Genomic DNA, 27500 nt, shown 5'->3' on the forward strand with positions numbered 1-27500 from the left:
GTGACAGCTAGTGTGCACATTAGGACTGAATACTTTTGCACTGCAAGAAAGCCTTGACCAACCCGGTGCTATTCGTGTGTGAGACATGTTGTGCTGGACTGTGCATCTGAAAGGACCTCGACTGGATGCCTCAGGTGCTGCTGTGACAGTGGGATGCAAGGTGTACTCCATTGGAGGCTCTATCATTTACAATGACCAGGAGATTGATGTCCATGTCTTCAACACTGTGTCTTTACGCTGGAAGAAGTTACTGACAACTGGAAGAGAATGTCCCCTTGAGGTTCCTAACAGGCGCTGGAACCACACAGCTGTACTGATAGAGGATATCATCTACATGTGCGGGGGGAAACCTTACGACAACATGCTTTGTGCATTTGATGTCGACACCCACAAATGGTTCAAGCCTGTGGTTTCCGGCACTGTTCCAGAGGAGAGGGCGAACCACTCAGCCTGTGTATTGGGGAAGGTCATGTATATCCATGGAGGGTGGAGACTGGAGACTGGATTCATTAATGCCATCCATAAGTTGGACACCATCACAATGGTCTGGTCTTTAATTAATACCAGGGGCCCTGCTTCACACCTTCACACTGCCACCATCATCGGGACAAAGATGTTTGTATTTGGGGGAACGGTAGATAGTCCAGACGAAGACGACCACCACATCAGAGTGTTTGACACAGAGACCAACTGCTGGCTGAGCACACCTTCTGCACAGCTTCCTACAGAGGTACGCAGAGTCCATCATTCAGCTTTTGCCTACAATGGAGAGTTGTACATATTTGGCGGCGTAGCACACAGAATACGACAAGGCAAGTTATGCAATGAGATGTGGAAGTTCAGTCCAGAGACCTTCTCCTGGAAGAAGGTTGATCCCAAGGGGAAAGGCATGTGTCTTATAGTTGGCATGTGTCTTATAGTTGACATGCTCTGTTCCACTGTGGGAGATTGTGCCATCTTCTTTGGATTAGGCACAGATGACGTGTATGTCTTAGACTTAAGTCGTAGTCTGAAGACGTTATGCAAACTAGCAGTTATTCAGTACGGTCTGGAGCAGTCGGAACTCCCACACGACATCAGATGGGAACTGGCAGCCATGACTGCCAACAGCAACAGGCCAGTCTCTTGTTTGTATTAGTGTAAATGGTTGCATGTTTGTGTTGCAATCAGCTGCAGCTGTTGAGGCCGTGCTCGGACGGACACACTGTTGAGGCCGTGCTCGGACGGACAAACACACACGGTCAAATGTAGGAGTGGGTGGCACCACTCAAAGAAAGAAAAACCTGGTCCACTAAACAACAGAGGTGGGACAAAGTCCCTATGTTGCAAGTCCAAGTCGAGTCTCAAGTCTTTGCTCTCAAGTCCCGAGTCAAGTCCAAGTCAACACAGGCAAGTCCCAAGTCAAGTCCAAGTCCTGAACTTTTTGTTTCAAGTCCCAACCAAGTCCTAAGCATTTTGTTTCAAGTCCCGACCAAGTCCTTACCTTTTGTTTCGAGTCCCAAACAAGTCCCACCAAGACATAATACTAATTAATGATATGTAAAGATTTACATAAATCATGAGCATTTTCCACAATTTGCATTTATTATTAAACAAGGGTTCTGGAGTCCACCAACATAATGCAGATACTGTACTTTTCAATTTCCTCTGCGAGGACAGGGTTTAAAGCACCACTCTGTACAATGGGGTGGTTGTAGTTTGTCTCTCTGCTCTTCTATTGAGCCATTTAGATCATGTCAAAGGTCATGTCTCACCGAGACACAGGATCTGACACAAATTCAATGTTTCCCCTGAGCAAGCAGGCTCTTATTACAATGGTAAAATGTCATTACTTGCACTGAAACCGTGTTCAAATCCAGGGTAGAAGAGGAATGTTACTGTACATTATATACCAATACCAAACTATTTTACATGTCATACAAAAGATAATCAGATAAACTTAAATAATAACTTAAACTGTGCACAAAAATAAGGAAGACTCTAATACAATCAAACATTAAACTGATGCTCTAATTCACTGTTCCAAAACAAAACAACAGATAATCAGATGGCTGTAACTCACTCACATTGTCTCTATAACTTTCTCTTCCCAAATGTGTAAGATATTTTCAGCAAAGGACAAAAAATGTAAGGAAATGAATAGAACATAGGATTTAGTAATTCAGGAATAATCTGTGTGTGTGTGTGTGTGTGTGTGTGTGTGTGTGTGTGTGTGTGTGTGTGTGTGTGTGTGTGTGTGTGTGTGTGTGTGTGTGTGTGTGTGTGTGTGTGTGTGTGTGTGTGTGTGTGTGCGTGTGTGTGGGGGTGTGTGTGGGGGTGTGGTGTGGTGTGGTGTGGTGAGAGTGTGTGTGTGTGTGTACTAATGTTTTCTCAAGGCCCTATAATGCATTATTGCATTTGCAAAAGACCAGATTGCCCAAAAGTGTGTCAGTCATTTGTGCCCGATGGGGCCGCATTATGATTCCACCATGGCTGAAAACTCGCTCCACCGGAGCACTGGAGGCAGGCACTGCCAATACCCTGGTGGCCAATCGGTACAGTGAAGAAAGACCTTTCATGTGCGTTGCCCAGAATGAGAGCGCCTTCTGTCCTTCACATATGTCAAGGTAGTGACTTAGCTGTAGTGATGGAGAGGTCCCAACAGCTTTCTTCCGTCTCTTGTGGTATGCAGCAAACAGACCTTCACTTTCTCCAAGGTCATCTCGGGCTTCTTCTTCAACAAGAGACACAGGCTCCTCAACCTGTACAGCATCTTGTAGGATCAGTTCTGCCAACACATAAAAAAGAAACAGAAAAAAGCCCTTAATTACTATTATTGTTGATGATGCAGTGTGTTTAACTGACTAAGTATTATTGTTGCAGTCAATTACATCAAATTATAAGAAATTAGTTACAATATTAATAATATTTACCTTTCACTCGTTGTTCAACCAGTGCCTTGACTTCAGGACTGACCAGCACATGGTGCTCCACCCACATCAGACTAAAGGCTGGATCCAAGACAGCTGCTTCAAGGTAGATTGGATCTCCAAAGGGGGCAGTGATTCCATCCTGTGCTATGGCCATTTTAACATTGATGAAGATTCCAAGAAATCTTTTGTTCAGGGATGCCTGGAGACTTCTGACCAGACCGCTCTGGAAACGGACATTAGGCTTCAGCTTCTCAAGGTGGTGATTCAGGGACAGGACAGAAGGAACGACAGAACTTATTGTGACTACCTTCTCCCCCTGTGTCAAATCTGTTGCTTCTCCAAATGGGTTCAAGAACTCCTTCAACAGGTTCCACTCTCGTGTTGTGAACGACAACTCCTTGTGCCCAGCATCGTTTACAACATCAGAGAGCTTTGCATGTTCATAATGGAGAACCGCCTTCACTTGCCTCAGTGTTGAGTTCCATCTTGTGTTGACAGCAGCAGGGATGCCTCTCTGTTCTCCAAATTTAGCAGTAAACTTATCTCTGAACGTTGAGCTTGTGTGCAGCATTGAGCTCAGTTTGGATAACTTTGAGAGAGCAGGAGATGACACTTTAGTTTCTTTTAAACCGTCTCCCACCACCAGCTGAAGAGTGTGCGCAAAACACTGCAAGCGCTGTTTTTTTGCCATAGCAGCATCTACTGTCTGTTGATCTTCCAGGGAGAGTTCATTCCAGAGCTCTGGGTCATCAATATGATCATCTTCATATACTTCGTGTTCAGTGGGGAAGCACACCGTGAATGCTTTCCGCATGTTAGCAGCATTATCACAAATAATGTAGTCTACTTTATCTTTTATGTTGTACTCATCACATATAGCCTCAAACTGATCACAGATTCTCTCGGCTGTGTGTGAGCCTTTGAAGCGGTCGCAGGCCAATAGGTTGGACTTTAGCTGTAGGCTCTCTGCATCCTTCTCAATATAGTGCACAGTGACACCAAGGAACCCCCTCATCCTCCGGTCGGACCAAATGTCCACAGTGACTGAGACATGTTCTGTGTTGCTCAACTGAGTTTTCAATGTTGAACGTCTCTCTGCAGCAATGTCCTCTGTTTTTGATGTCAGTGTTCTGCGACTCACTGGGTTGTATTTGCCGTCAACTAATTTCATGAAGTGCCGAAAACTGGGGTGTTCTACAATAGCAAAGGGCAAGTTGCAGTCAATTACTAAATCGTACAGTATTGCATTGGTGATCGCTTTCTGCTGTGGATGAGTGGAGCTGTACTGATGTACACCGGTGTCCATGAACTGGTCGATTGGAGGCTGTGATGGGCTGCTTGTGCTGGGCCTGGATTTACTGAGCTTGTATGCTTCATGTCTGTAAAATAGCATATAAAACAGATGTCATAAAATGCCTTGTAGCCCTACATGAATTCCAGTTGAAACCACTTTTTATTCATTTATTATTAATTTCATCCCCCCTCAGTGTCCCCCCCCCCCTCAGTCCCTCCCTGCCCCCTTGTCTCTCTCTGTCTACAATGTTAACTTATGGGCAGGGGTCATAAATATATCCATACAGGGACAAATGTGTCTGTGGCAAGACTTGGCCTGGTCCGTGGCATATTCTAGATTTTGTTTTTACACACCATTATAATGTTCTTATTTTGATCATAAGACCCAATTACTGAATGTCAGTCTCCAGGTTTTCCTCAGAATATGTATGACACTGATTTACTATGACACTCTATGTATGGTACATTAGGAGACCACTAGGACAGTGGTTCTCAAACGTTTTATTTTTGTAAAAATACAAAAGTATTGGTATCAAAATGTACTTAAAGTACCAAAAGTAGAAAGTACTCATAATGCAGAATGTTCCATTTCACAAGTTTTCAAATGTATACAAATATTTTGAAAATAGCAGATCTACAAGCTTATTGTGAGCTTGTAGATCTGCTATTTGGCTAATTTCAAATGGCCGAATGTATATAGCTAAAAAAATTATTAAGTAAAGTACTTGAGTAAATGTACTTACTTGGAAAGTTACTTTGTTTCCACCACTGGTTATTATAGTTTGCACTTAGGCTAGCACACACAGTAATGTTAATGTGAAGTAGGTCTTCTCTCTCTCTCCAGTTACAATAATGTTTTCCCTCCCACTTGTAGAACATTAGCTTAGCCTTAGGTTACTTATATCTCCACTTACATTTCTTTGTGCACCTTCTGCAAGTGCCGATTGAAGTTCGAGGTAGTTGCAATTCCATCGGTGATTTTGGCACCACATGTCTTGCATACTGCTTTTCTTGTCTTGTTGTCCTCCACCACGTAATCTTTAAAACCATAAGCTATAACTGTTGGAGTCGTCATTTTCTTCCACCCAGACCTCCAGCAGCAGCGACGGCAGGAGTGAAGCCGGTATGTGTTTGTTTACGTGCAACACGTGGAACACAGGCGACGCTAGTACACGCTACTACATGATTAAGGTTACCAGTTTAAATTAACAGAAATTAAAAGATGTGTCCTGTATTGAACTGATACTTTAATGTCGGGGAATCAATACGAATTACATGGCGATTTATGTGCTGTCCTCCTGTCTCGTTGTTGTTGTGTTACCGTCAATGGGAGTTTGTCAGCGTTGCCATGTATGGTGAGAGAAATAAGCAAACCGACCCCAAAAACCCAACGCAAAAACAAGCCATTTTTTTTCTCCAAAACGTTGCGGAAAATAAGCGGACTTGGCAACACTATGCTAGGCGTCACTGACGGCCGGTTAGTTGACGCAACACTTTTTAAACATTTTAATATTATTTGGGCTTGCTTTAAGGTATTAAGTGACTTGAAAATGTTCAAGTCAAGAGGGCTCAAGTCAAGTCTCAAGTCCTTGGTGTTCAAGTCAAGTCAAGTCTCAAGTCTTTGGCATTCAAGTCCCAAGCAAGTCCAAGTCTATTTTTGATTTGATCAAGCAAGTCTAAAGTCATCAAAATCGGGACTCGAGTCCAAGTCGAGTCTCGAGTCTCGAGTCCAAGTCCCCACCTCTGCTAAACAAAGAAGAAATGGGAAGGCAAGTTCATTGAGGGTACAGTGAGTATTTTGATGGTACCGCCAATGATGTCCACCTATGAGACTTTTCTGGATCGGTGGGACAGTGGATCTGAGATTATGAATTCACAGCAACAACGTGACTTCCTTGGCCTACTGTCAGCGTGCAAAAATGTACACGTATTGGTTTGCGAGATAGGCTCTATGCACAGCAGCCATATATTGGAAAGAAATTGGGCCGCTTCTTACTTCCTTCACATGTGTTACCAATGATGCTAATTAAGGTTGTGTTCCAAACAGGGTGCTGATATTGTTCATGTTGGCTCACTTGAAACACTCTGCTACACCAGTGGGTCTCAAAAGGTTTAGGGACCCTCATGGTTCCTTGAGGGGGTTCCAAATGGACCCTTAAAGACGAGGTGCCGTGATTTTCAGTGAACCCCCCCCCCCCCCCCCCTAAAACATGATCATCAGGTATTATGGTTATACTAGGAGGAAGATTTTTTTCAAAAAAGTGTACAGAAAGTGTTAAAATTATGTTTTATGTGGGCACGCCTCCAGTTCATTAAGTATACCTGGTTCTCACCTTAGCACCTCCTCCACCACCTTAGCACCACCCACCTGTCCTAGTCCCTCCTCCTCCTCATGCCCACACCTGTTGTGTTGTGATAATGAGGGGGAGGGAATATTTTTACTGTGTCATTAAATGGCTGTTTTTCTATTGGCACGTTTGACCCTCAAGGTTTCAGCCTCCAGGAAGAAACTCAAAATAGTCAGAGAAGATACAAAACACCATAAAAACACCACCAGGGGGCTTAATGAAGGTCTATCAACCTCATAGACACATGAAAAACAGAAAAAGTGCAAAACCATGGCACCACCAAGGGTATGTAACTCTGAGAGTGTACAAATGGAACCAAACAAGGTGGACTGACAAGGTGTTTGGTACAAATGGAAACAAATGGACCCCAAAGGGTCCATTTGGTCCCATTTGTACTCTTTCAGAGTTATGGGGGCCCTTTAATTTGAAATGTTTGAGAGCCACTGTGCTACATGGAACAGAGCCTTAATTAGTATGACTAGAACTTCGGCCCTCTATCGCCCGCGCCCACATAGCACCTGCGCCCACACAGCGATCTGTGCGCCCGCCCTGCACCCCTCCTCCTCCCCCAATGTGCAGTATTGAGAGCCCTGACGTCACAACATTTGGAGTGATGGCCACTGCACTCTGGTTGATTGGAATACACCTAGGGCCCAGGTACAGCTGAGATGAGAGAGGAGATGTGTATGTTAGACACAATATGACTCTGAGCAGGCATCACAGTGTTTAAATTGCATCTGGTGAAGAAGAGACTTTATTTTCCTATGTAGGTAGTATTGTGTAAATACTGTATGTACAGTACAGTACAGTACGTAACTGTACTGTACTGTACTGTACTGTACTGTACTGTACTGTACTGTACTGTACTGTACTGTACTGTACTGTACGTACTGTACTGTACATACTGTACTGTACTTGTACTGTACTGTACTGTACCTGTACGTGCTGGTACTTGTACTTGTACTTGTACTGTACCTGCACTGTACTGTACTGTACGTACTGCACTGTACGTACTGTACTGTACGTACTGTAATGTACCTGTACTGTACGTACTGTTCTGTTCTGTACTGTACCTGCACTGTACTGTACTGTACCTGTACTGTACGTACTGTTCTGTACTGTACCTGCACTGTACTGTACTGTACCTGTACTGTACTGTACGTACTGTACCTGTACTGTACCTGTACTGTACCTGCACTGTACTGTACTGTACCTGGACTGTACTGTACGTACTGTACTGTACGTACTGTAATGTACCTGTACTGTACGTACTGTACTGTACCTGCACTGTACTGTACTGTACATACTGTACTGTACCTGTACTGTACGTACTGTTCTGTCCTGTGCTGTACTGTACTGTACCTGTACTGTACCTGTACTGTACGTACTGTACTGTACATGCACTGTACTGTACGTACTGTACTGTACCTGTACGTACTGTACTGTACTGTACTGTACTGTACTGTACCTGCACTGTACTGTACGTACTGTACTGTACCTGTACTGTACGTACTGTGCTGTACTGTACTGTACTGTACCTGTACTGTACTGTACTGTACCTGTACTGTACTGTACTGTACCTGTACTGTACCTGCACTGTACTGTACTGTACTGTACCTGTACTGTACCTGCACTGTACTGTACTGTACGTACTGCACTGTACGTACGTACTGTACGTACTGTAATGTACCTGTACTGTACGTACTGTACTGTACGTACTGTACTGTACGTACTGTACTGTACTGTACCTGCACTGTACTGTATGTACTGTACTGTACCTGCACTGTACTGTACTGTACGTACTGTACTGTACCTGTACTGTACTGTACTGTACTGTACTGTACTGTACTGTACTGTACGTACTGTACTGTACCTGTACTGTACGTACTGTACTCTACTGTACGTACTGTACTGTACATGCACTGTACTGTACGTACTGTACTGTACCTGTACTGTACTGTGCTGTACTGTACCTGCACTGTACTGTACGGTACTGTACTGTACTGTACTGTACTGTACTGTACCTGTACCTGTACTGTACTGTACTGTACTGTACTGTACTGTACCTGTACTGTAGCTGTACTGTGCTGTACTGTACCTGCACTGTACTGTACTGTACTATACTGTACCTGCACGTACTGCACTGTACTGTACTGTACGTACTGTACTGTACCTGTACTGTACGTACTTAACTGTACTGTACTGTACTGTACCTGTACTGTACCAGTACTGTACCTGCACGTACTGCACTGTACTGTACCTGTACTGTACCTGTACTGTACGTACTGTACTGTACCTGCACGTACTGTACTGTACTGTACCTGCACTGTACTGTATGTACTGTACTGTACCTGCACTGTACTGTACGTACTGTACTGTACCTGTACTGTACTGTACTGTACTGTACTGTACTGTACGTACTGTACTGTACCTGTACTGTACGTACTGTACTCTACTGTACGTACTGTACTGTACATGCACTGTACTGTACGTACTGTACTGTACCTGTACTGTGCTGTACTGTACCTGCACTGTACTGTACGGTACTGTACTGTACTGTACTGTACTGTACTGTACCTGTACCTGTACTGTACTGTACTGTACTGTACTGTACTGTACTGTACCTGTACTGTAGCTGTACTGTGCTGTACTGTACTGTACCTGCACTGTACTGTACTGTACTATACTGTACCTGCACGTACTGCACTGTACTGTACTGTACGTACTGTACTGTACCTGTACTGTACGTACTTAACTGTACTGTACTGTACTGTACCTGTACTGTACCAGTACTGTACCTGCACGTACTGCACTGTACTGTACCTGTACTGTACGTACTGTACTGTACCTGCACGTACTGTACCTGTACTGTACCTGTACTGTACGTACTGTACTGGGCAGCGCTTGTTTCTGTGTGCTCTGCAGGGGAACGAAGGTGCTGAGGTTTTGTGGCAGATGATGATGATTGGCTGTTAAAAGAACCATCAGGAAGTAAATTGCAGCTGGCGAAGTGATTTGCATAAGTATTGGGGCATAATGCGTTTGTTATTGATTGGACATCATGCAAGTACAGTAACGGTATGGGAAGCAGCTGTAAACACAGGCAGAATATTGAGGAATTTTGGGGGAAAATGTGGAGTTAGTTGGGCCATGTGTCTGCTCGGCCATAAGCTTCATACACTCGTGTACACTCCATGAGTGTGGCCGCCAATTATGGTAGCAGGATTGTTAACACTTGTGAAGGAAGTAAGGAAGCAGCCCAATTTCTTTCCACTATGGCTATAGAGCCTATTAGCAGGTGTTTGTAAAGTAGAAGAATTGGGCGTGGGAGAAGAATTATACTCTTAACTGTCATGTTTGCTTTGGATCATGAGCACATATCTCTTACGAGTAAATATAGCCTATAAAGCAACAACTACACCAAAAGGGGTTCCCGGATTGGAAGGTATAGTTACATATTGGTGTTCCAGGTCTAAATGGGTTAAGTACAGTAGAATACGTGTACTTAGTTACTTTCCACCACTGTTACAGAAAATCGGGGAATGACACGCAGTGAGTCTGCCGCCGGCCACGGGAATCGAACCCGGGACACGCTCTCCACATCAGAGACACATACTTCCCACAGATTACAACCACACACGGAGATTTTGAAAACATGACCAATGACAAAAAACTCCCATATCTGCTGGGCGAAGTACAACAATGTGCAAACACAGCAGCAAGATTCGTGAGTTGCTGTGATAGGAGAAGGATATCAAACGGAACACAACCACCCTAAAGACTAATCATTGTGTATATTCCGGCACTATACCTGCACCCAGTGATCTTGGTACATAGAAATTGATCTATTGAAGATTCTGACTTTCAAATGTACATATTCTTTGTTTTGATTGTATTGCTGTATTGTTGTATTGTGCTTTCTGCTTTGGCAATGTAAACGTACGTTTTCTCATGCCAATAAAGCCCTTTGAATTGAATTGAATTGAAATTGTCAAGCATCAAAAAGCCCATATAATACACGCCTTAACCACTTGGCTACCAGCAGTGGTGGAAAACGCACTCAAATGTGTTTTACTAAAAGTCCGGAATTCAAAATTTACTTGAGTAAAAGTACAAAAGTATTGGTATCAAAATGTACTTAAAGTACCAAAAGTAAAAGTACTAAAATGTTTGAAAATAGCAGATCTACAAGCTGACAACGCGTCGCGATGCGACGCGTCGCGAGCTTGTAGATCGGCTATTTTCAAATAGCCTAGGTATGAAATAGTGCTAAAGTGATTAATGTTTGTTTTATATATATATATAATAATTTATATCTGCAAAGTAACTAGTTACTAAAGTTTTGAAATAATTGTAGTGGAGTAAAAGTATAATATTTGCCTCTAAGATGTAGTGGAGTAGAAGTAAAAGTATTGAAAATGGGAAATACTCCAGTAAAGTAAAAATTCCTCAAAAGTGTACTTAAGTACATTACTAGAGTAAATGTACTTAGTTACTTTATACCACTGGACATGGATATTATGATGTATGACAGCTTAACAGTATGTTATATTGTATAATAATAATAATTGGTGTGTGTGTGTGTGTGTGTGTGTGTGAGTGTGTGTGTGTGTGTGTGTGTGTGTGTGTGTGTGTGTGTGTGTGTGTGTGTGTGTGTGTGTGTGTGTGTGTGTGTGTGTGTGTGTGTGTGTGTGTGTGTGTGTGTGTGTGTGTGTGTACTGTATATATTATCGGGGTTCAGTGAATAACATGCACAAGTCTCTAGCCTATGTCACAGTCTTTGCCTGTCCTGTCTAGGTCTTGTATCGAAAAGGAGGATTCTGACACTAGACCCAGGCAGTACATCCCCCCCCCCCCCCCCAACCCTTCTGCTTGGTGTTTACTGATATTTTTTAGGTTCATAATTTTAGCTTCAAAGTTTAATAAAAACACATTTATATGGACTTTGTCTTGCTTGTTCTCACAACTCCAACATGTGACACAATATCAAACTGTGATGCAGATTAATTATGTTTATGATTATATTATGTTAACCATGTTCTAATGGTACTCTCTGTACTCTCTCTGTCTCTCTATGCGTGCGTGCGCGTGCGCGTGTGTGTGTGTGTGTGTGTGTGTGTGCGTGCGTGCGTGTGCAGTTGGTGGTCACCATGTTCTGGGGTCTGTACCTGTACGACAGAGACCTGGTGTATCCCAGACTACTGGACAACTTCATCCCACAGTGGCTCAACCACGGCATGGTGAGTACACTGTGTGTGTGTGTGTGTGTGTGTGTGTGTGTGTGTGTGTGTGTGTGTGTGTGTGTGTGTGTGTGTGTGTGTGTGTGTGTGTGTGTGTGTGTGTGTGTGTGTGTGTGTGTGTGTGTGTGTGTGTGTGTGAGACTATACACAACATTGTGAGAACATTTTACCGGTCCTCAAAGAGAATTGGCTGCGTTGTGGTAGAAACTGATTTTAGAGAAAGGCTCACAATTAGGCAAAGATTCAGGTTAGATTCAGGGTTAGGATTAGGAATTTAGAGCAGGGGTCTTCAACAGGGGGTCCGGAACCCCCTGTTGAAGAGTTGTAGTTGAGTTACTACAGGGGGGCCACCAAATCTTTGTGTGATAGGATAATTGCGTTGTGAGCTTGTTGATCGGCTATTTTCGGCAAAGCGGTTTGGTGTAGATGTCAAAAAGTGCAGACCAAGTACAGAGCCAGAGGTCAGGTTTACTAAGTATCGATAGTTTAAAGGTAGGGTAAGTGATTTTCTTTGGTTAAAATAAGTGTTAAATAGCTCTATATTTTGATAGCACTCATTGATATTAGTGTCTGTTCAGTAACAGGATCGAGTCTCCATGTCTCTCCAGCTCTGTAAACAGAAAATGCATCTTCAGGTCGGGATACCAAATGTATCCAATCAGGATAGAGAACTCAGTCAGGATACCGATTAAACAAGTTAAATTGGAAGTGATGACATAAAGAAATGAGAAGACACAATTGCAACTGCAACACTATAAAAATGAAGCTGATAAATGCGTACTTTCTCCTGATTGGCTGACATTTTGTCACCTGCCCGAAAATGCATTTTCTGTTTATTAAAGAGCTGGAGAGACCGGGAGACCTGTGACTTAAAAAAACACTCTATAGCAATGATTACTATCATAACATAGTGCTTTAATCTTTTAACAAAAAAAACATTTTGTTTTAACCAAAATATATCATAAAGTTTAATCCGCAACACAACTCATCTGCCTCTCAGCTAAGGGGTCCTTGGCCTGAAAAACGTTGAAGACCCTTGGTTTAGAGGGTTAGTCTTAGGTGGGTTTAAGGTTAGGGTAACTTTTCAAAAAGGCCCATCCCTGCCGATCCCTGCTTTAAGGAATACTAAATAGAGATGACAGGAAGCCGTCATCTTTTTGATGACGGCTGTTCATGAAAATCGTCTCTGTCGGGTGGAAACCTCATTATGTCCAAAACATAACAAACAAACAACCTTTTAGGATTTACAAAAATAATAATAACCAAAGTAGCAGATCCACAAGCTCAAAACGTGTCGCTTTGGGCCACGTTTGGAACACCAAAAGTTAGAATATGGAGATTTCTCCTTGAGAGCAACGATATTTTTATACATAGAGGGGATGAGACTTCCCCTTTCTTTTCAGCTCTTCCAGTGTACACACACTGTTAGGCCCAAGCATTTAGAAACCTGTGAGAGCCAACAGTCTTGTCTGGAGCAGGGGGCATGAGTTGGTGGTCCCAGGGGATGGCAAGTGTCGCCCCCTAGTGTTCACATTTAACCTCAAATTCACTTCTTTAATGGGTAATATGTCCTCGACCTATTTTGATGAGAGTGTAAATAAACATGGACCCACGCGGGTCCATTTTAATGTATCATTCTTTTTTACATTTATTATATGCATTATATGCAGTGCTGGTGTATATATAGTATAATATGACACATTGACAGTAGCCTATGTTATATTATGATTTATAAAAGACTGACAGTATGTTATATAATTATGATGTATGACAGCTAGTCATTACAGGCAAACATTTTTTATTTTTTTTAAATAACATTTTTTATTGTATTTTCGAAAATGTTGTGAGGTTGTAGATCGGCTATTTTCACTATATATATTTTTTTAAAGGCCACTATGTTTTGGTGATGGTGTGTAGAGGCTCCAGTCCATCAGAGGTGTGTGTGACTGACAGTGATTTGCCAGTCAAAAAGCCGGTATAATCCACTGTTTAGATAAGCTGCTACCAACACGCTGAAGTTTCCATCCACACTCCACACCTCACTGATAACAGCAGGAAATGTGTGTGCGTGTGTGTGTGTGTGTGTGTGTGTGTGTGTGTGTGTGTGTGTGTGTGTGTGTGTGTGTGCGTGCAGTGCACGCGTGGGCGTGTGTGCCACAAGTGCATGCATGCATGCATGCACTTGTGGCTTGAGCGTGCATGTTTGCGTGTATGCGTGCATGCGTGTGTGAGTGTGGTGTGTGTGTGTGTGTGTGTGTGTGTGTGTGTGTGTGTGTGTGTGTGTGTGTGTGTACAGTAAATCAGCTGTCAGATAACTCTGATAATACTTTTTTTTCCAGCTCTGTCCATAGATATGCAAAACCTCCCTGTCTCACTTCCTCATGAGAGTCAACACAGAGAGAGAGAGAGAGAGAGAGAGAGAGAGAGAGAGAGAGAGAGAGAGAGAGAGAGAGAGAGAGAGAGAGAGAGAGAGAGAGAGAGAGACAAAAAGACAAAAAGACAAAAAGACAGAGATATAGTCAGGCAGGCAGACAGACAGACAGACAGACAGACAGACAGACAGACAGACAGACAGACAGACAGACAGACAGACAGACAGACAGACAGACAGACAGACACACACAGCAGAGTCAGGTAAAATTAGGAGGAAAGAGAGAGAGAGAGAGACAGAAATATCTGCAAAAAACTTCTTGCATCTGGAATGACAATGTCCTCAGTTTAAATCTGATTCAGGACCAAACTCCTCTATTACCCAACATGGTACAAATGTCTTGCACAGTCCAATCCTCAGTGTTAAAGCCCAGCACACGCTCCATTCCCACATCTAAACTTTTCTTCAGAAAGGGAGGGTGATTTAACTACAAACTGACGCCATTCAGAACTTCTGATGGCCGGTCCTCAGAACTTTCTCTCGGAACTCGTGCACCTCTCCCAGATGTCCTGGCTCTCTCCAACTATGGTTTGGAAAGCCCGTCTGAAACCGGGAAAGATTTTCCGAAGTTGGAAAGGAGCGTGCATAGAGTATGGAAGTCCTGACGTCACACGGAAGTAATTTATTTTCTATTGAAAATGCCATAGGGTGGTCTTAGCATCGCGTCATATAAGAACTGTCTTCCTAAAATTAACGAATCAGCCCCAGCGATTCTGTCAGGCATGTAACTCTGTGTCGTTTATGATATTGAGTTACATTTGATAACGTCTCTATTTTATTTTTTTACCCAGTGCCAATTGCCTATGTAATCCTGGGCGCTACTCTCCCTCTGCCAGCCGAGGGAGAGTCCACAACTGAGCTCATGCCTCCTTCAATGTATGAGGAGCTATAGCAAGCCGCTTCTTATCACCTGACAGGGGGGAGTTTCCCCGGTAGGACGTAGCTTCTTATCACCTGACAGGGGGGAGTGTCCCCGGTAGGACGTAGCGCGTGGAAGGAACACGTTATTCCCATAGAGGTATAATATAACTAGAGGGCGGATTGCCCCGCCCCCAGCTATCATTTCAATGAATGTGCTCAGTGGCGTTTTGAAGCACCCGGAAACCTGCCGGAAGTAGAATTATTGGTTTGATTTTGTACCCCCATAGAGTTATGAGCATGCGCACTAGTGTCCTTTTTGCGTTCTACGGCAGCCCGTGTGTCAAGGATTGAACACGATATATTTATTAAATACACTCGAGATGCCTATGTATAACTAAATGCACACTGTAATAAATGTGAGCCCAATTGAACTTGAAATAGTAGGTTCAAAAGCTGCTGAGAAATTTCAAATTAAGACAACCTCACTATTCACTTTGTTTCAACTCAGAAATTCAAGTTTAGAAAGTTGACTCAACTACAATATTCAAGTTGTCTCAACATTGTTTTGTAAGTTATCAAAGTTGATTGAATTTGAAAATTCAAATTAAGACAACCTCACTATTCACTTTGTTTCAACTCAGACTTTCAAGTTTATAAAGTTGACTCAACTACAATATTCAAGTTGTCTCAACATTGTTTTGTAAGTTATCAAAGTTGATTGAATTTGAAAATTCAAATTAAGACAACCTCACTATTCACTTTGTTTCAACTCAGACTTTCAAGTTTATAAAGTTGACTCAACTACAATATTCTAGTTGTCTCAACATTGTTTTTTAAGTTATCAAAGTTGATTGAACTTGAACATTCAAATTAAGACAACCTCACTATTCACTTTGTTTCAACTGAGAAATTCCAGTTTATAAAGTTGACTCAACTACAATATTCTAGTTGTCTCAACATCGTTTTTCAAGTTATCAAAGTTAATTGAACTTAATTACATATTATCAATGCAAATATAATAATAATCATCATTAATATTATTTCCTTACCTCGTTGAACAAACATATATTTCTATATTATTATAACTCACAGCTTCAAGTTAAAATAACTTATCCATGTATAGAACTTGCCATTTCAAATCAAGGAATAAGTCACTGAATTATTACATTGTTGAAAAATAAATTTTATTTGAACTCCATCCTTCTGCTTGAACACAGGCATGAACACCATAAAAAGATACATCTTGGTTTTAAGAATTGATGCATAGTAAAAAAAAATCATTTGATTCAACTTAAGGGTCTTAATATCAAACATGTTTTTAAAACATGAGTCACACATACCTAGACCATTCAGAATGCCTTTAACAAAATAATGGTAATTCATTTTAACACTGTATGGGCCACAGGTCAACATTAACTTAAATTTATGTAGCTGTATTGTGCAAAACTGTACACATAAAACAATATGGTTACAGCAAAGTTTTGGATCCTCTGATTAGAGACATTCAGATATTGGACAACACTGGTGTATTTGTTCAAAGTCTTGGGTCTTACATCAAAGTGGCTGTTTTGTCTGTGGCCGCAGAGAACTTGGGTGCACTCTCACATGCTGGATACCAAGAGTGTTTTAATGTTGACACATTTTGTAGATTGAAAGACCTTATTGAGCTGTTAACCAGCCCCTCATTCGCAACTGAAACCCTGTGCTACCTACAAACAAAAATCTCTGACCACAGACAATTGCTTTTAGAAGTATTTCCTAAAACTAAATTAAGACCTAAACATCATTATATTAAACATTATACTTTGCTGATAAAACATTTGGTCCACTAATTGAGTGTTCACCTCTTGGTGCGGAAAATACAATCTCTGCATTCTCCTATGCTGTCATAGGAGTGTGCGTCACTCAGATGGTCAGGAACAGCAATCACTGAAACACAGAGAAAACAAGAACACATGTTGCATTAACCATGTTGGTAATGAAACATTAAAAACAGAAGAGGCTAATTGCATATCATGAAATAAATTAGGAACAAATTCAGGTTTTGTTTAAATCAACACATCATCAAACATTACCTTAACAATAAAGTCCTTGGAGTGAAGTGATGAGCAGAGCAGCAAGGAGTGTGTAGACTCAGATGGTCCAGAACAGCAACCATTAGACACCAACAGCTGAAAAGCAGAGAAAACACATTAACCACTTTAGCCATAGGCCATCTCCTATTTCTGTAGCGTGAGGCAGCTTGATGAACAAGTACACCCCCTGGAAATGACGCAGGGATCCCAGTCTTTTCTTGACTAAATGTGAAACATTTTAACAACACATCCTCAATGAAACATTACCGTAACAAGATGGTCTTTGGGAGTGATGAGTAGATTTCCTTCAACAGGGTAGAAAGCGAGGGTCCGGGTCATTCAGACGGTCAGAACAGCAACACCACACCAATAAGACAGCAGCTGAAACAGAGAAAACATGTTATATTGACCACTTAAACCCTCTAGACTTGGTAAACTATATTGCAGACTAAACTAAAATCAGAAAATATAATTCTGGACGCTGACTCGTGCAGTAGTTGGTGCATTTGGAGGGTGGATAGTGGGTACCTTGCGGCCGTTCTCGCTGTCAGGGTGGTAGCAGTGTCGACGAAAGCCTCTGGCTGTGTAGGGCTTGCCTTGGTTCGGGTGCTCAGGCCCCTGGTCAGGGAGAGAGAGGGGTCACATCAATTAATTTATCATCATTAAAGTCTAAACCTTTTTTTTTTCCTTTTGCAATTTATTTGGTTCCGGCCACAGTACACAGAGTCATACACCAAGATCATCTCTGCTCAGACAACCTAATTGTTGTGGTTTTGTGAACAAACTAACATTCAATAACACACTTAACAATACTAAAATACATGCAAAATAAAAAATACTACACCAACCTAAATAAACTAGATTAGAAGACAAAAAAAGAAAACAGAATACATACACTAAAATGTAGAGGATCCATCACATTTCCTCACAACCTGGAACCACTAAATTAATGAATGGCTGTCACGTCTTTAAGAAACCTTTGTGGTTATTATGTAGGGTGTTTGTAAAGTTCTCTAGGGGAAGTATCCTTAACACTGTTTCATACCAAAGTCAAAAGCATCGAGGGGAATCACACATTGGTCTGTGTCGTACCTGAATTGTGTTGTAGATGATGCGTATGGTTTTGCGGTCTGGGTGTCCTGGTAAAGAGTGGGGGATGATGTGGTACTCCATCTTCCCTGCTGGCTGGTTGCCTGTCTTCACACTGTAGATGGTCTTACAGGTTGGACACTGAAGGCTGGAAGAGAGGAGAGGAGTTTAAAGTTTACCACTTAAGGATAAGGATAATTTCTTTAACAGGTCCGTTCATGAAAGTCCTTGCGGTCTTGTTTCCAATGAGGGCCTGTGAGCAATTAGGGGTTAAGAGTCTTGCTCAGGGACAAATTTCATTTCATCGACACATTTGCTGGCCTGGCCTGAAATCGTACCTGGGGCAACCAGGGCCTCTGGCTCCCTAGGCGGGCTCACTAACCACTCAGCTATGGCCGCCCCAACCTCCACCAGTCGTGTTGCAGTGATGATAAAACAGTGTATTTGTGAGTAAGCGGGTGTGCTCCTATGAGGACTCCTACCTGCTGTCCTTGTTGCCGTTGTTGTACATGGCCACCAGACAGTGGAGGTGGTACTGGTGTCCGCCCTGGGCCAGTCTCCCCACCGACTCTGCCCTGGAGACAGGCCCTACCCCAGGGCCTTTGTAGCCAAAAGGACCCCCTAACGGCTCCATACAGATGGTACAGTGCTAACAGACAGGAGGAGGAAGTGGAAGGATGGGGCATTAGAGTGGAGGAGGAGGATATATGCTGCTCTTTTTAATCTCTGAATCATCTCGGAGATCTCAGAGAGTCAACAGAACAAAGGGGAACTTCAACTCACTGCTCCAATGCTACCGTTTGATTACAGAGAGAATTATGAGTCATACCTCTGGTGGACTTTTGACTTTCTGTAGATACTTCTTTACTACCTCCTCTGGAGTCTTGCCTGGAGAGACAAGACGAGAAGGACAAGAAATCAGAGGAGTGAAGATGGGAGAAAGGGGAGGAGAATGCATGAGTCCTTCCTATCATTAGTATTGAAGGAAACAGTTCAGAATCAAATAACAGCGGTGCTACCTTAAAAGCACAACAAGCCCACAGGGATGAACATGATCTATGCCTATGTCTACTCTCAGTTGGTAAAAAAGAAACAAGACAGGTTCTAAAAACAGTGTGGCTTCCCTGTCTGTGCAAGCAAATTAATAGGTGTGCAGTTTGGAGGCCATTCTGGAGCCGTGTGGAACTTGGGCAATTGTTTGATGACACGTGTTACTCCATATTAGGGCAAAATGTTGGGGCACATACATACAAACACTGTTCTAAACGGCTGACCCCTTCGGTGCTACACCATTAAAAAAGGCACATTATAATGAGACAGTAAGAGGTCCTGAGTCTGACAACCAAACAGTCACTTCTTTTGTCATGGTGAGGCCCAAATATGGAGATGACTTCAGTGGTAGCTGGAAGGCAACCTTTTCTGGCACATTTGGCACATGTGCGGGCACTGCACTCACCCTTTGGGCGTCTGCTTCTTGGTGGTCTTGCGGCAGCAGTGGCCCAGGGCAGGGATAGGCTTGATGTCACTCTTGCTGACAGGAGGAGGGTGGAGGACCAGCTTGGGCGGTCTGGTCAGACACACGGCAGCGTCGCAGCACTCATCAGAATGCCCGTTATCCCTGCAGGGACCAGACAGATATTAGTATCAGGTTTGATACTGTGTGTGTGTGTATGACTATACTTGTGAGGGTTAAATGTCACCACAAGTATAGTAGAATTGACAAAATAGACATTGTGAGGGCAATTTTCCAGGTCCTCACAAGTGAAATGGTTGTTTTATGGTTACATAATATTTCTAGAGTTCAGCTTACAATTAGGAAAATATTCAGGTTAAGATTAGACATTTACCTTTTCAGATGGGGGTTCATGTGGCTTTTTGGAAAAAAGAAAATAAGACAATCAATGTAGATACAAAGAAGTTACTTTTCTTCTGTAAAGGAAGCAGGAAAAACCAGGTGTCTATATTTACCAGTGTTGCTAATGCAGCAGATGCACAGTCTTCATCAGATGAGTCTTCATCACGGTCACTAGCTGCCTCCTGTTCCGGGCCTGGGTCATTTCACCTTCATTCTGTATTCAGCAGATTATGGGAGTCACCAATATATCCATATATATGGTCCATCTACAATGGAAGAGTAAAAACATGACCAAAATAGCAATAAGCACCTGTATGCGATGGTTACACGATGTTTAGGCGATGCGTATGCGATGGTTACACGATGTTTAGGCGATGTTTAGGCGGTGTTTAGATCTATCTTGGCTCGATTTTTGAGTGTCAATGGGATCAAAACATACCTTTGCATGAATTCCAGGGTAAGAGACATCTCCTTTGGATATTCAATGTTGCAGACATAAAACAAGCTGAAAGCATAGCTCAGGGCCACAATGGGGGAGGTGATGTGGTCATTCACAACTTCCTGATCGACAGCAATCTCGAATAGATGGTCACCTTAAACATAGATCACAAAAACAATATGTATTAGTAGTAATTAAAGAAACAATAATGTACACACATGCCAAATCTTCCATACTCAGTTCATACACAGGTTATGGTAAGAACAAGCAAGAAATACTTTGAAAGGGTATTCTGCATTTAGTTTGTCAGACTTTACATACAAGTGTACTTACCATTTAAAGAGTTTGGCCCTAATCAACATTCTGAGCACCATTTACAAAACAAAATCAACCAACTCCATACCTTTTCATCGCAACAAATGTCGCATCAGTAAACCTAAGAACAAATGGATTTATCTACAAACCTCTGATTCGGATGCATGGGGTACAGGGGAGGCCGAGTTCAGCATCCGCGGAGTCCTGTTTTGGGGAAATAAAACGACAAAGATACATATATGAATGTGATGATTTTATGTTTCCAATGTACACAAACACAGTCAGGCAGGCAAATAGACTATCTGCCAGTTTCTGTATCAGAGGCAGCGGCTAAGCATAGACAATAATGTTAATAGTAGTTATGAAAAAATATTATTTACACAAACATAATCGATTATTGTTAGATTCGGAATCCTTTCGGGGGGGGGGGGGGGGGGGGGGGGGGAGTCTGTCCTCACAAGACCTTGTTCTATCAGGGGACAGAAGTGTATGGAAGTGTATTATTAATTATATGAGTGATTCTCTCCTGGTCGGGAAAATAAATCAAGGATTTTAATGATTTCCTTTTATCTTCGTTTCCAGGAGTGATGGTTTACCAAGTTTAGAGATTATCAGCAGCACAAAGTGGGTCAACTATGATTTTTTGATTAGGAGTATCTACACTTAGACTCAAGTACTGAGTACTGTGGTACTTTGTCCACCACTGAATATAGATAATTATCTTGAGATCATTGCCTGGTATGATCGTAGGCAGTAGGCAAGAGATCTGATCACCTGGCTATTCAAGCTGGAATATATTCAGCCTCCCCAAGTTTTGGTTTCATTTAGTCTCTTATCTCTTTCAACCCCTCAATTTCTCCTCCTGAGCTCTCTTTGTTTCACTTTCAGTTATTCTAGACTCTTTTTTTTCTCTGTGATGTACATGTCAGTATAACAACAACTAACCCAAAACTAAAGCTAACTGGTTAACGGATGAGCGGCAAGGTTTGTGCTGCGCGAGGAGACGCTACTCACCTCGCTGTAGACTGGAGGAGGCAGGAAGCGGAACTCCTGGACGAAAGCCATGAGCGGCCTTTGCAGGATCCCACTCAGGTCCTCCGTCGGGGTGGGACGGGGCGAGGAGGTGCGCTGCTCCGCCTCCTCCGCCGTCACCACGGAGCTGTAGTCAGGAGGAGCTGAGGGAAGGGAAAACAAAAAAAAGGCGAGATTCTGGGATTCTGTCCGGAATCTGAACACAGCATGTCCCGAACTCCAAGCCCTGTGTGACACTAGGTGTCTTAACTTTTAGCTTGCAGGTCTGCTATTTTTGATATTTTGGTGTGATGCTGTAGTATGATCAAGTAGGGCATTCATTTATGAAAAAACACAAAACCTCAGAATATGGAGATAAAGAGGTTTCTGCCCGACAGCGACGAGTCAAGACATTGTACTTACGCTCAGGCTGCTCTGGGATGGCGAGGCGAAGTCACTCCAGGTTGCAGCTGTACTGGCTGCTGACGCTGGGGGTACGGCTTCCAAACGGGTGCAGAGGGATGGTGCCTATGACCAGCGGCAGCTCCAGACACAGCTTGGACGTCCCGGGAACATCAACACAAACCTGAGGAAAGCAGGAGAGGGGGCACTTTTAGGATGACGTGGAACAAAATTAACTGGTACTTTAAAAAAACATGTGCTCTCAAGGGGTGTCAGAAATAATAGAAATGTATCATCGATCAGACCTTGTCACTGATGCGATGTTTGCCGAGAACGTCAGTTGATCGTCCAGGGTCACACCCAGATTCTTCGCAGTCCGAGTTGAGGTCACCACAGCATTATCAATGGTGATGGCCATGTCTCGGTGCGGACAGCCCTTCCCCGGGAGGAACATCAGCTCGGTCTTGTCCAGGTTGAGTTTCAGGTGGTTTGTCGACATCCACTCCGAGATGTCAGCCAGACAAGCAGCAATGCGTGCCTCCACTTGGGTATCAGAGGGGGGGAATGAGAGGATCAGCTGGGTGTCATCGGCATAGCAGTGGTAGGAAAAGCCATGGGAGTGGATGACAGCACCAAGAGATGTAGTGTAGAGAGAGAAAAGAAGAGGACCCAGAACCGAGCCTTGGGGGACCCCAGTTGTGAGCCTGAGTGGTTCTGACACAGACCCTCTCAGCATCACCTGGTAGGAGCGACCCGTCAGGTAGGATGCAAACAGGGAGAGTGCAGAGCCTGAGACACCCATCCCCTCGAGGGTGGAGAGGAGGATCTGATGGTTCACCGTGTCGAACGCTGCAGACAGGTCCAGGAGTATCAGAACGGAGGAGAGAGAGTTCGCTCTAGCGGCATGGAGCGACTCCGTCACTGCCAGGAGGGCAGTCTCTGTCGAGTGACCCACTTTGAACCCAGACTGGTTGGAGTCCAGGAGGTTGTTCTGGTGGAGATAGGAGGACAGTTTAAAGACAGCACGTTCGAGGGTTTTAGATAGGAAGGATAGAAGGGAAACCGGTCTGTAGTTCTTGATCTCAGAGGGGTCAAGTGTCGGTTTCTTCAGGAGGGGGGTGACTCTGGCAGTCTTGAAAGTAGAGGGAAAGTAGCCAGATGTCAGAGAGGTGTTAATAAGGTGGGTTAAGAAGGGAAGAAGTTCAGGTGCAATAGACTGCAACAGAGTGGATGGGACCGGGTCCAGAGAGCATGAGGTGGGGCGACTAGAGGTAACAAGGAGAAGGACCTCGTTAGGGGAGAGGGGAGAGAAGTGGGATAGAGAGGGGATGGGGGGGGGGGAAGAGGAGTAGATGAAGGTAGAGAGGGGGGGGGGTGGCAGGCAGACAGGTGTGGGTAGTGCGCAGGGCACCAGCCGGGGGAGGAGGGAAGGAGGATCGGATATCGTTCACCTTCTTGTCAAAGAAGTTGGCGAAATCGTCAGGGAGGAGGGACGAGGAGGGAGGAGAGGGTGGTGGTTGCAGGAGAGAGGAGAAAGTTTCAAAGAGTTTTTTAGGGTTGGAAGCAGAAGCCTGAATTTTAGTGCAGAAAAAAGCAGCTTTAGCAGCTGATAGAGAGGAGGAAAAAGTAGAAATGAGAGATTGGAAGGTGAGAAGGTCTTCTCACCTCTCAGTCCGCACTGAGTCCGACAACCAGGGGGCAGGTGGAGTTTGGCGTGCAGGCCTGGTGGTGAGGGGACAGAGATGGTCGAGAGAAGAGGATAGAGTAGAGAAAAGAAGATCTGTGGCGGTATCAGGGGATAGAAGAGCAAAGGATTCAGGGGCAGGGAGAGCAGAATACACAGAAAATACATTTTCAGGTGGGTTGCCAATTTCATCCACATCCAATTTATAACCTGATAACCGTTCAAATGTAATAGTGTACCAGTTCAGATTTTCTTTGTTGTCATCACTTCATATTTCACTCGTTTGTCCTGCACTCTGAATGAGCTCTCTCCTAAATGGATAACATTGGTGTTCTGACCTGACAATTATTCTCCTGTTTATTAAAGAGCTGTAGGGATCCAAGAAACGGAAAACTTTTATAGCAATGATTGCGATCACAATAGTAATTATTTTAACCAAAATAACTTAACAGGGATTAAAATGGCAACTCACCTGAGAAGGGTCAAACAGGGAAGGCCAACGGTCCATCATGGCTGGAACACTTGGACACAGATTGATGACTTCATGTCGTCTGAGGGCAAAGGTCTTGTTCCGGAGAGCACTCAGTGTCTTAAAAGAGCAGGGGCAACTGTAATGTAGACATGGCACATGTCTAACCTCAAATGTCCTGTGCTGTAAGCGGTAATGCTGGAGAAGGTTACCCCTGGTTGTCCCTCTGAATCCGCACTTTTTACACTGCCACGGCATCTGGAGGCACATAACGAAAACAACGTAGCTATAACACATGCCTTCACAATATTTATTTTCAGATGAAAACCATCTTTGTGTCAATCAAATGTCTAGGCTGCATATCCATGCTGTAATCTATCGGTACCGATGTACAATCTCACAACACGTCACAGATGCGACGTGTTGTGAGCTTGTAGATCGGCTAGTTTCAATGTATGACACCTTTGTCGTGACATCAAAGGTCTGACCATTGAGCAATATACACACACAACAGCAGTGGTGCTTCTGCACTAAAGGGAAAAAAAAGGAGGGTTAGAAAGTAATAGTACATATATTTTAACAAATCTGTAAATGTGAAGATCAATATACACACCTAGACACAATTTCCTTCAGAAGGAATGAGGCAGAATGACTTGGCAGAATTTCTTCTGTCTCCTGAAGGGGAAAAAAAGGCCGGTGAGACACAGGTGGACATATGTGACCGTTTCTCAAAAAGCCATTGTTCATAAAAGCAGAAAAAGTCAGGAAGAAAATTGTTTTAATTCAAAATGAGTCAATAGCCAAGTCACACTCTTCACAGAGGCCTACTAGACCAGGTCTGACATAAATGTCAGACCATAAATGTCAGAGCTTAAATCGACATGAAATAAATGCATAAACAGTAGGTTAGAGCTGCTTGCATTGCTTTAACTAAGTCCTCAGTTTCAATCCAAACATCGCGAATTCGCGGTAAAATCCGCTATTTCTACCCGATCGTTTTGAAAGGTAACACTTGTCTGTTGGCTTGTGTCTAATGTGAATCTCAAAAAACAATCATATTTTGTTAAAACTGTCGTGTAAATGTTTTTATGTTGATCCTCCATGGCCCTCGCCAACCTGGGGTTGCCAGGTTGTGTTGCCAGGTTGTGTCAGAAATAAGCAACCAGGTCACCAACACCAAGCGGTTTTTGCATTTTTTCCACACAAACAAACACATGTACACTAGTGTGTGTATCACCTACCTAGTCAACCTATATACCATTTTAAAGGTACGGGCCTTGTGATTAAAATGATGCAAACCATTCCAAGATAACTGAAAAACTGACGCTACAATCAACGCTTAAGTCCGACATACACAAAGAACCAAAATAGCAAATCTACAAGCTCACAACAGCTAGTAGGTAAAAATGTATGAAATGCAAAAATTATCGTGCATTAAACATGTTTAACAGCGTGAAGCACCCAGCCACATTAAACATTACACAGTGAGTTTTTAGATCGGCTATTTGTTAGCACAACATTAGCATAATGTTGCTTCATGAAGCTGGCCCATATCATATTATCCCACAGTACAACTCTCAAATCTAACAACGTTAACACACTTATTTTACATGTGTTATATTCACATTTACAACAAAAACGGCAGAAAAGCAGAGCACATACCTTTCTTTTGAGTTGTGTGAACTGGTTGGTTGTTCTGTACCAGAACGTTCCAGGAGAAAGTGTGGAAAAAAGGCGCATTCTGACAGGAAGTGAGCACTATGGAATTCTGGGACTTGGAGTTATCTTGCTCAAAATTGGATAAATGAACGTTTTTTTTGTATTTAAAAACAGTAGAGTGTGTATTGTTGATTTTTGCATCATGAATATGTTGCCGGGTAGACCTTAAAATGGAAGATATCCTCAGACAGAGCGATTAATAAGTGAAATGAATGTCTTCTGGTGATCAAGTTATTTGACCAATCAAGGGAAAGGGGTGGAGTCAACTACTCAGCTCTGTAAGATTTACTTAATAAAATTAAGTTGGATTCAAACAATATTCTCAGAATGATTTCAGCCTTAAAAACTAACAGATAAAATTAAGTTAGATTTAAATATCATTCTCAGAATCATTATATTTTATTTAACTAGAATGAGTGCATTCCAATTATAGATATTTTTATGTAATGTTAACTCAAATAATAGCCACAAAATCAAGGACACAATTATATTGAGTATATTTTACTTTTTTTTTTTAAACAGCCACAGTAGCATAAGATACTTTTTTTCCCATGAATAAAAAAAGGAAGTTGTATTTCTAGGATTATTATTATTATTATTATTATTATTATTATTATTATGTTTCAACCATGTAATGTTTTAAACAGCCTTATCTCAAAATCAAAAGCAAGATAACTACTTATTGCCATTCCCCAGTGGCATTTTTTCCCATGTATATAATAAAAGGAAGAATTATTACTATTATTTATTATTATCATTATTAATAATAACAATATCATTATTTGTATTTTATTTCATAGCGATAAGTCCCATATAAGACCAAAGTTCAGTCAACATGACAAAAGTCAACACAATGAATGAAAGCAATTTTAACTTTTGAAAAATCATTAATGTAAGTTAAAATTCCTAAACTTATCAGAGCTCATTGAGTTAATGAGAAGAAGTGAATTGACATAAACCTTTTGAGACTGTGAATTCATTAATTTAAGTTAAATTCCTAAACTTATCAGAGCTCGTTGAGTTAAAGAGAAGAAGTGAATTGACCTAACTTTTTGCACTAATTTTTTTTACAGTGCATATGTGTTTATGTATAATATGTTTACATATTTATATCTATATATATAAATATCTCTCAGCATGTTTTGCGCGTGCATGTATTTCTCCCCGCCTGCAGTTCCAGCTTTGGCCACTGGGGTGGCAGCTTCAATGTTTCTCAGCAACTCTGGGGGCTTGGTTATTCCAACCAGTTCCTTTCCCCTCCATCAGGCGCCCCGGCTGACCAGGGGGAGGCGGCACAGAGACCAGGATTACTGCATGTTTTTTGTGAGGGTACCTACCCTAGGGGACACGGGGAGAA

The 27500-nt window shown here is 42.6% G+C and overlaps 2 protein-coding genes across 2 annotated transcripts in view; one reads left to right on the forward strand and one right to left on the reverse strand.

Annotated features, from left to right (window-relative positions):
• Window positions 1–27500, forward strand: part of aig1 (androgen-induced 1 (H. sapiens)) — a gene marked incomplete at both ends in the record, with an annotated part of 73829 nt that overhangs the window by 26610 nt on the left and 19719 nt on the right. Inside the window, one exon of the mRNA XM_080454017.1 lies at window positions 11692–11793. Coding sequence (XP_080310143.1) covers window positions 11692–11793 — 102 coding nt within the window. The remainder of the gene's footprint in view (window positions 1–11691; window positions 11794–27500) is intronic.
• On the reverse strand, window positions 17620–19863 carry LOC308103840 (E3 ubiquitin-protein ligase DTX4-like; the record flags this gene model as incomplete). Its single annotated transcript, XM_080454019.1, has 4 exons — window positions 19706–19863; window positions 18732–18898; window positions 18253–18397; window positions 17620–17778 (listed from the first exon to the last, which is right to left on the reverse strand). The coding sequence occupies exons 2-4, from the start codon at window positions 18881–18883 to the stop codon at window positions 17620–17622; spliced, it is 456 nt and encodes a 151-aa protein (XP_080310145.1). The 5' UTR covers window positions 18884–18898; window positions 19706–19863.

This window comes from Gymnoscopelus braueri, assembly GCF_963280865.1.
Source record: "Gymnoscopelus braueri genome assembly, chromosome: 16".
Lineage (NCBI taxonomy): Eukaryota > Metazoa > Chordata > Actinopteri > Myctophiformes > Myctophidae > Gymnoscopelus > Gymnoscopelus braueri.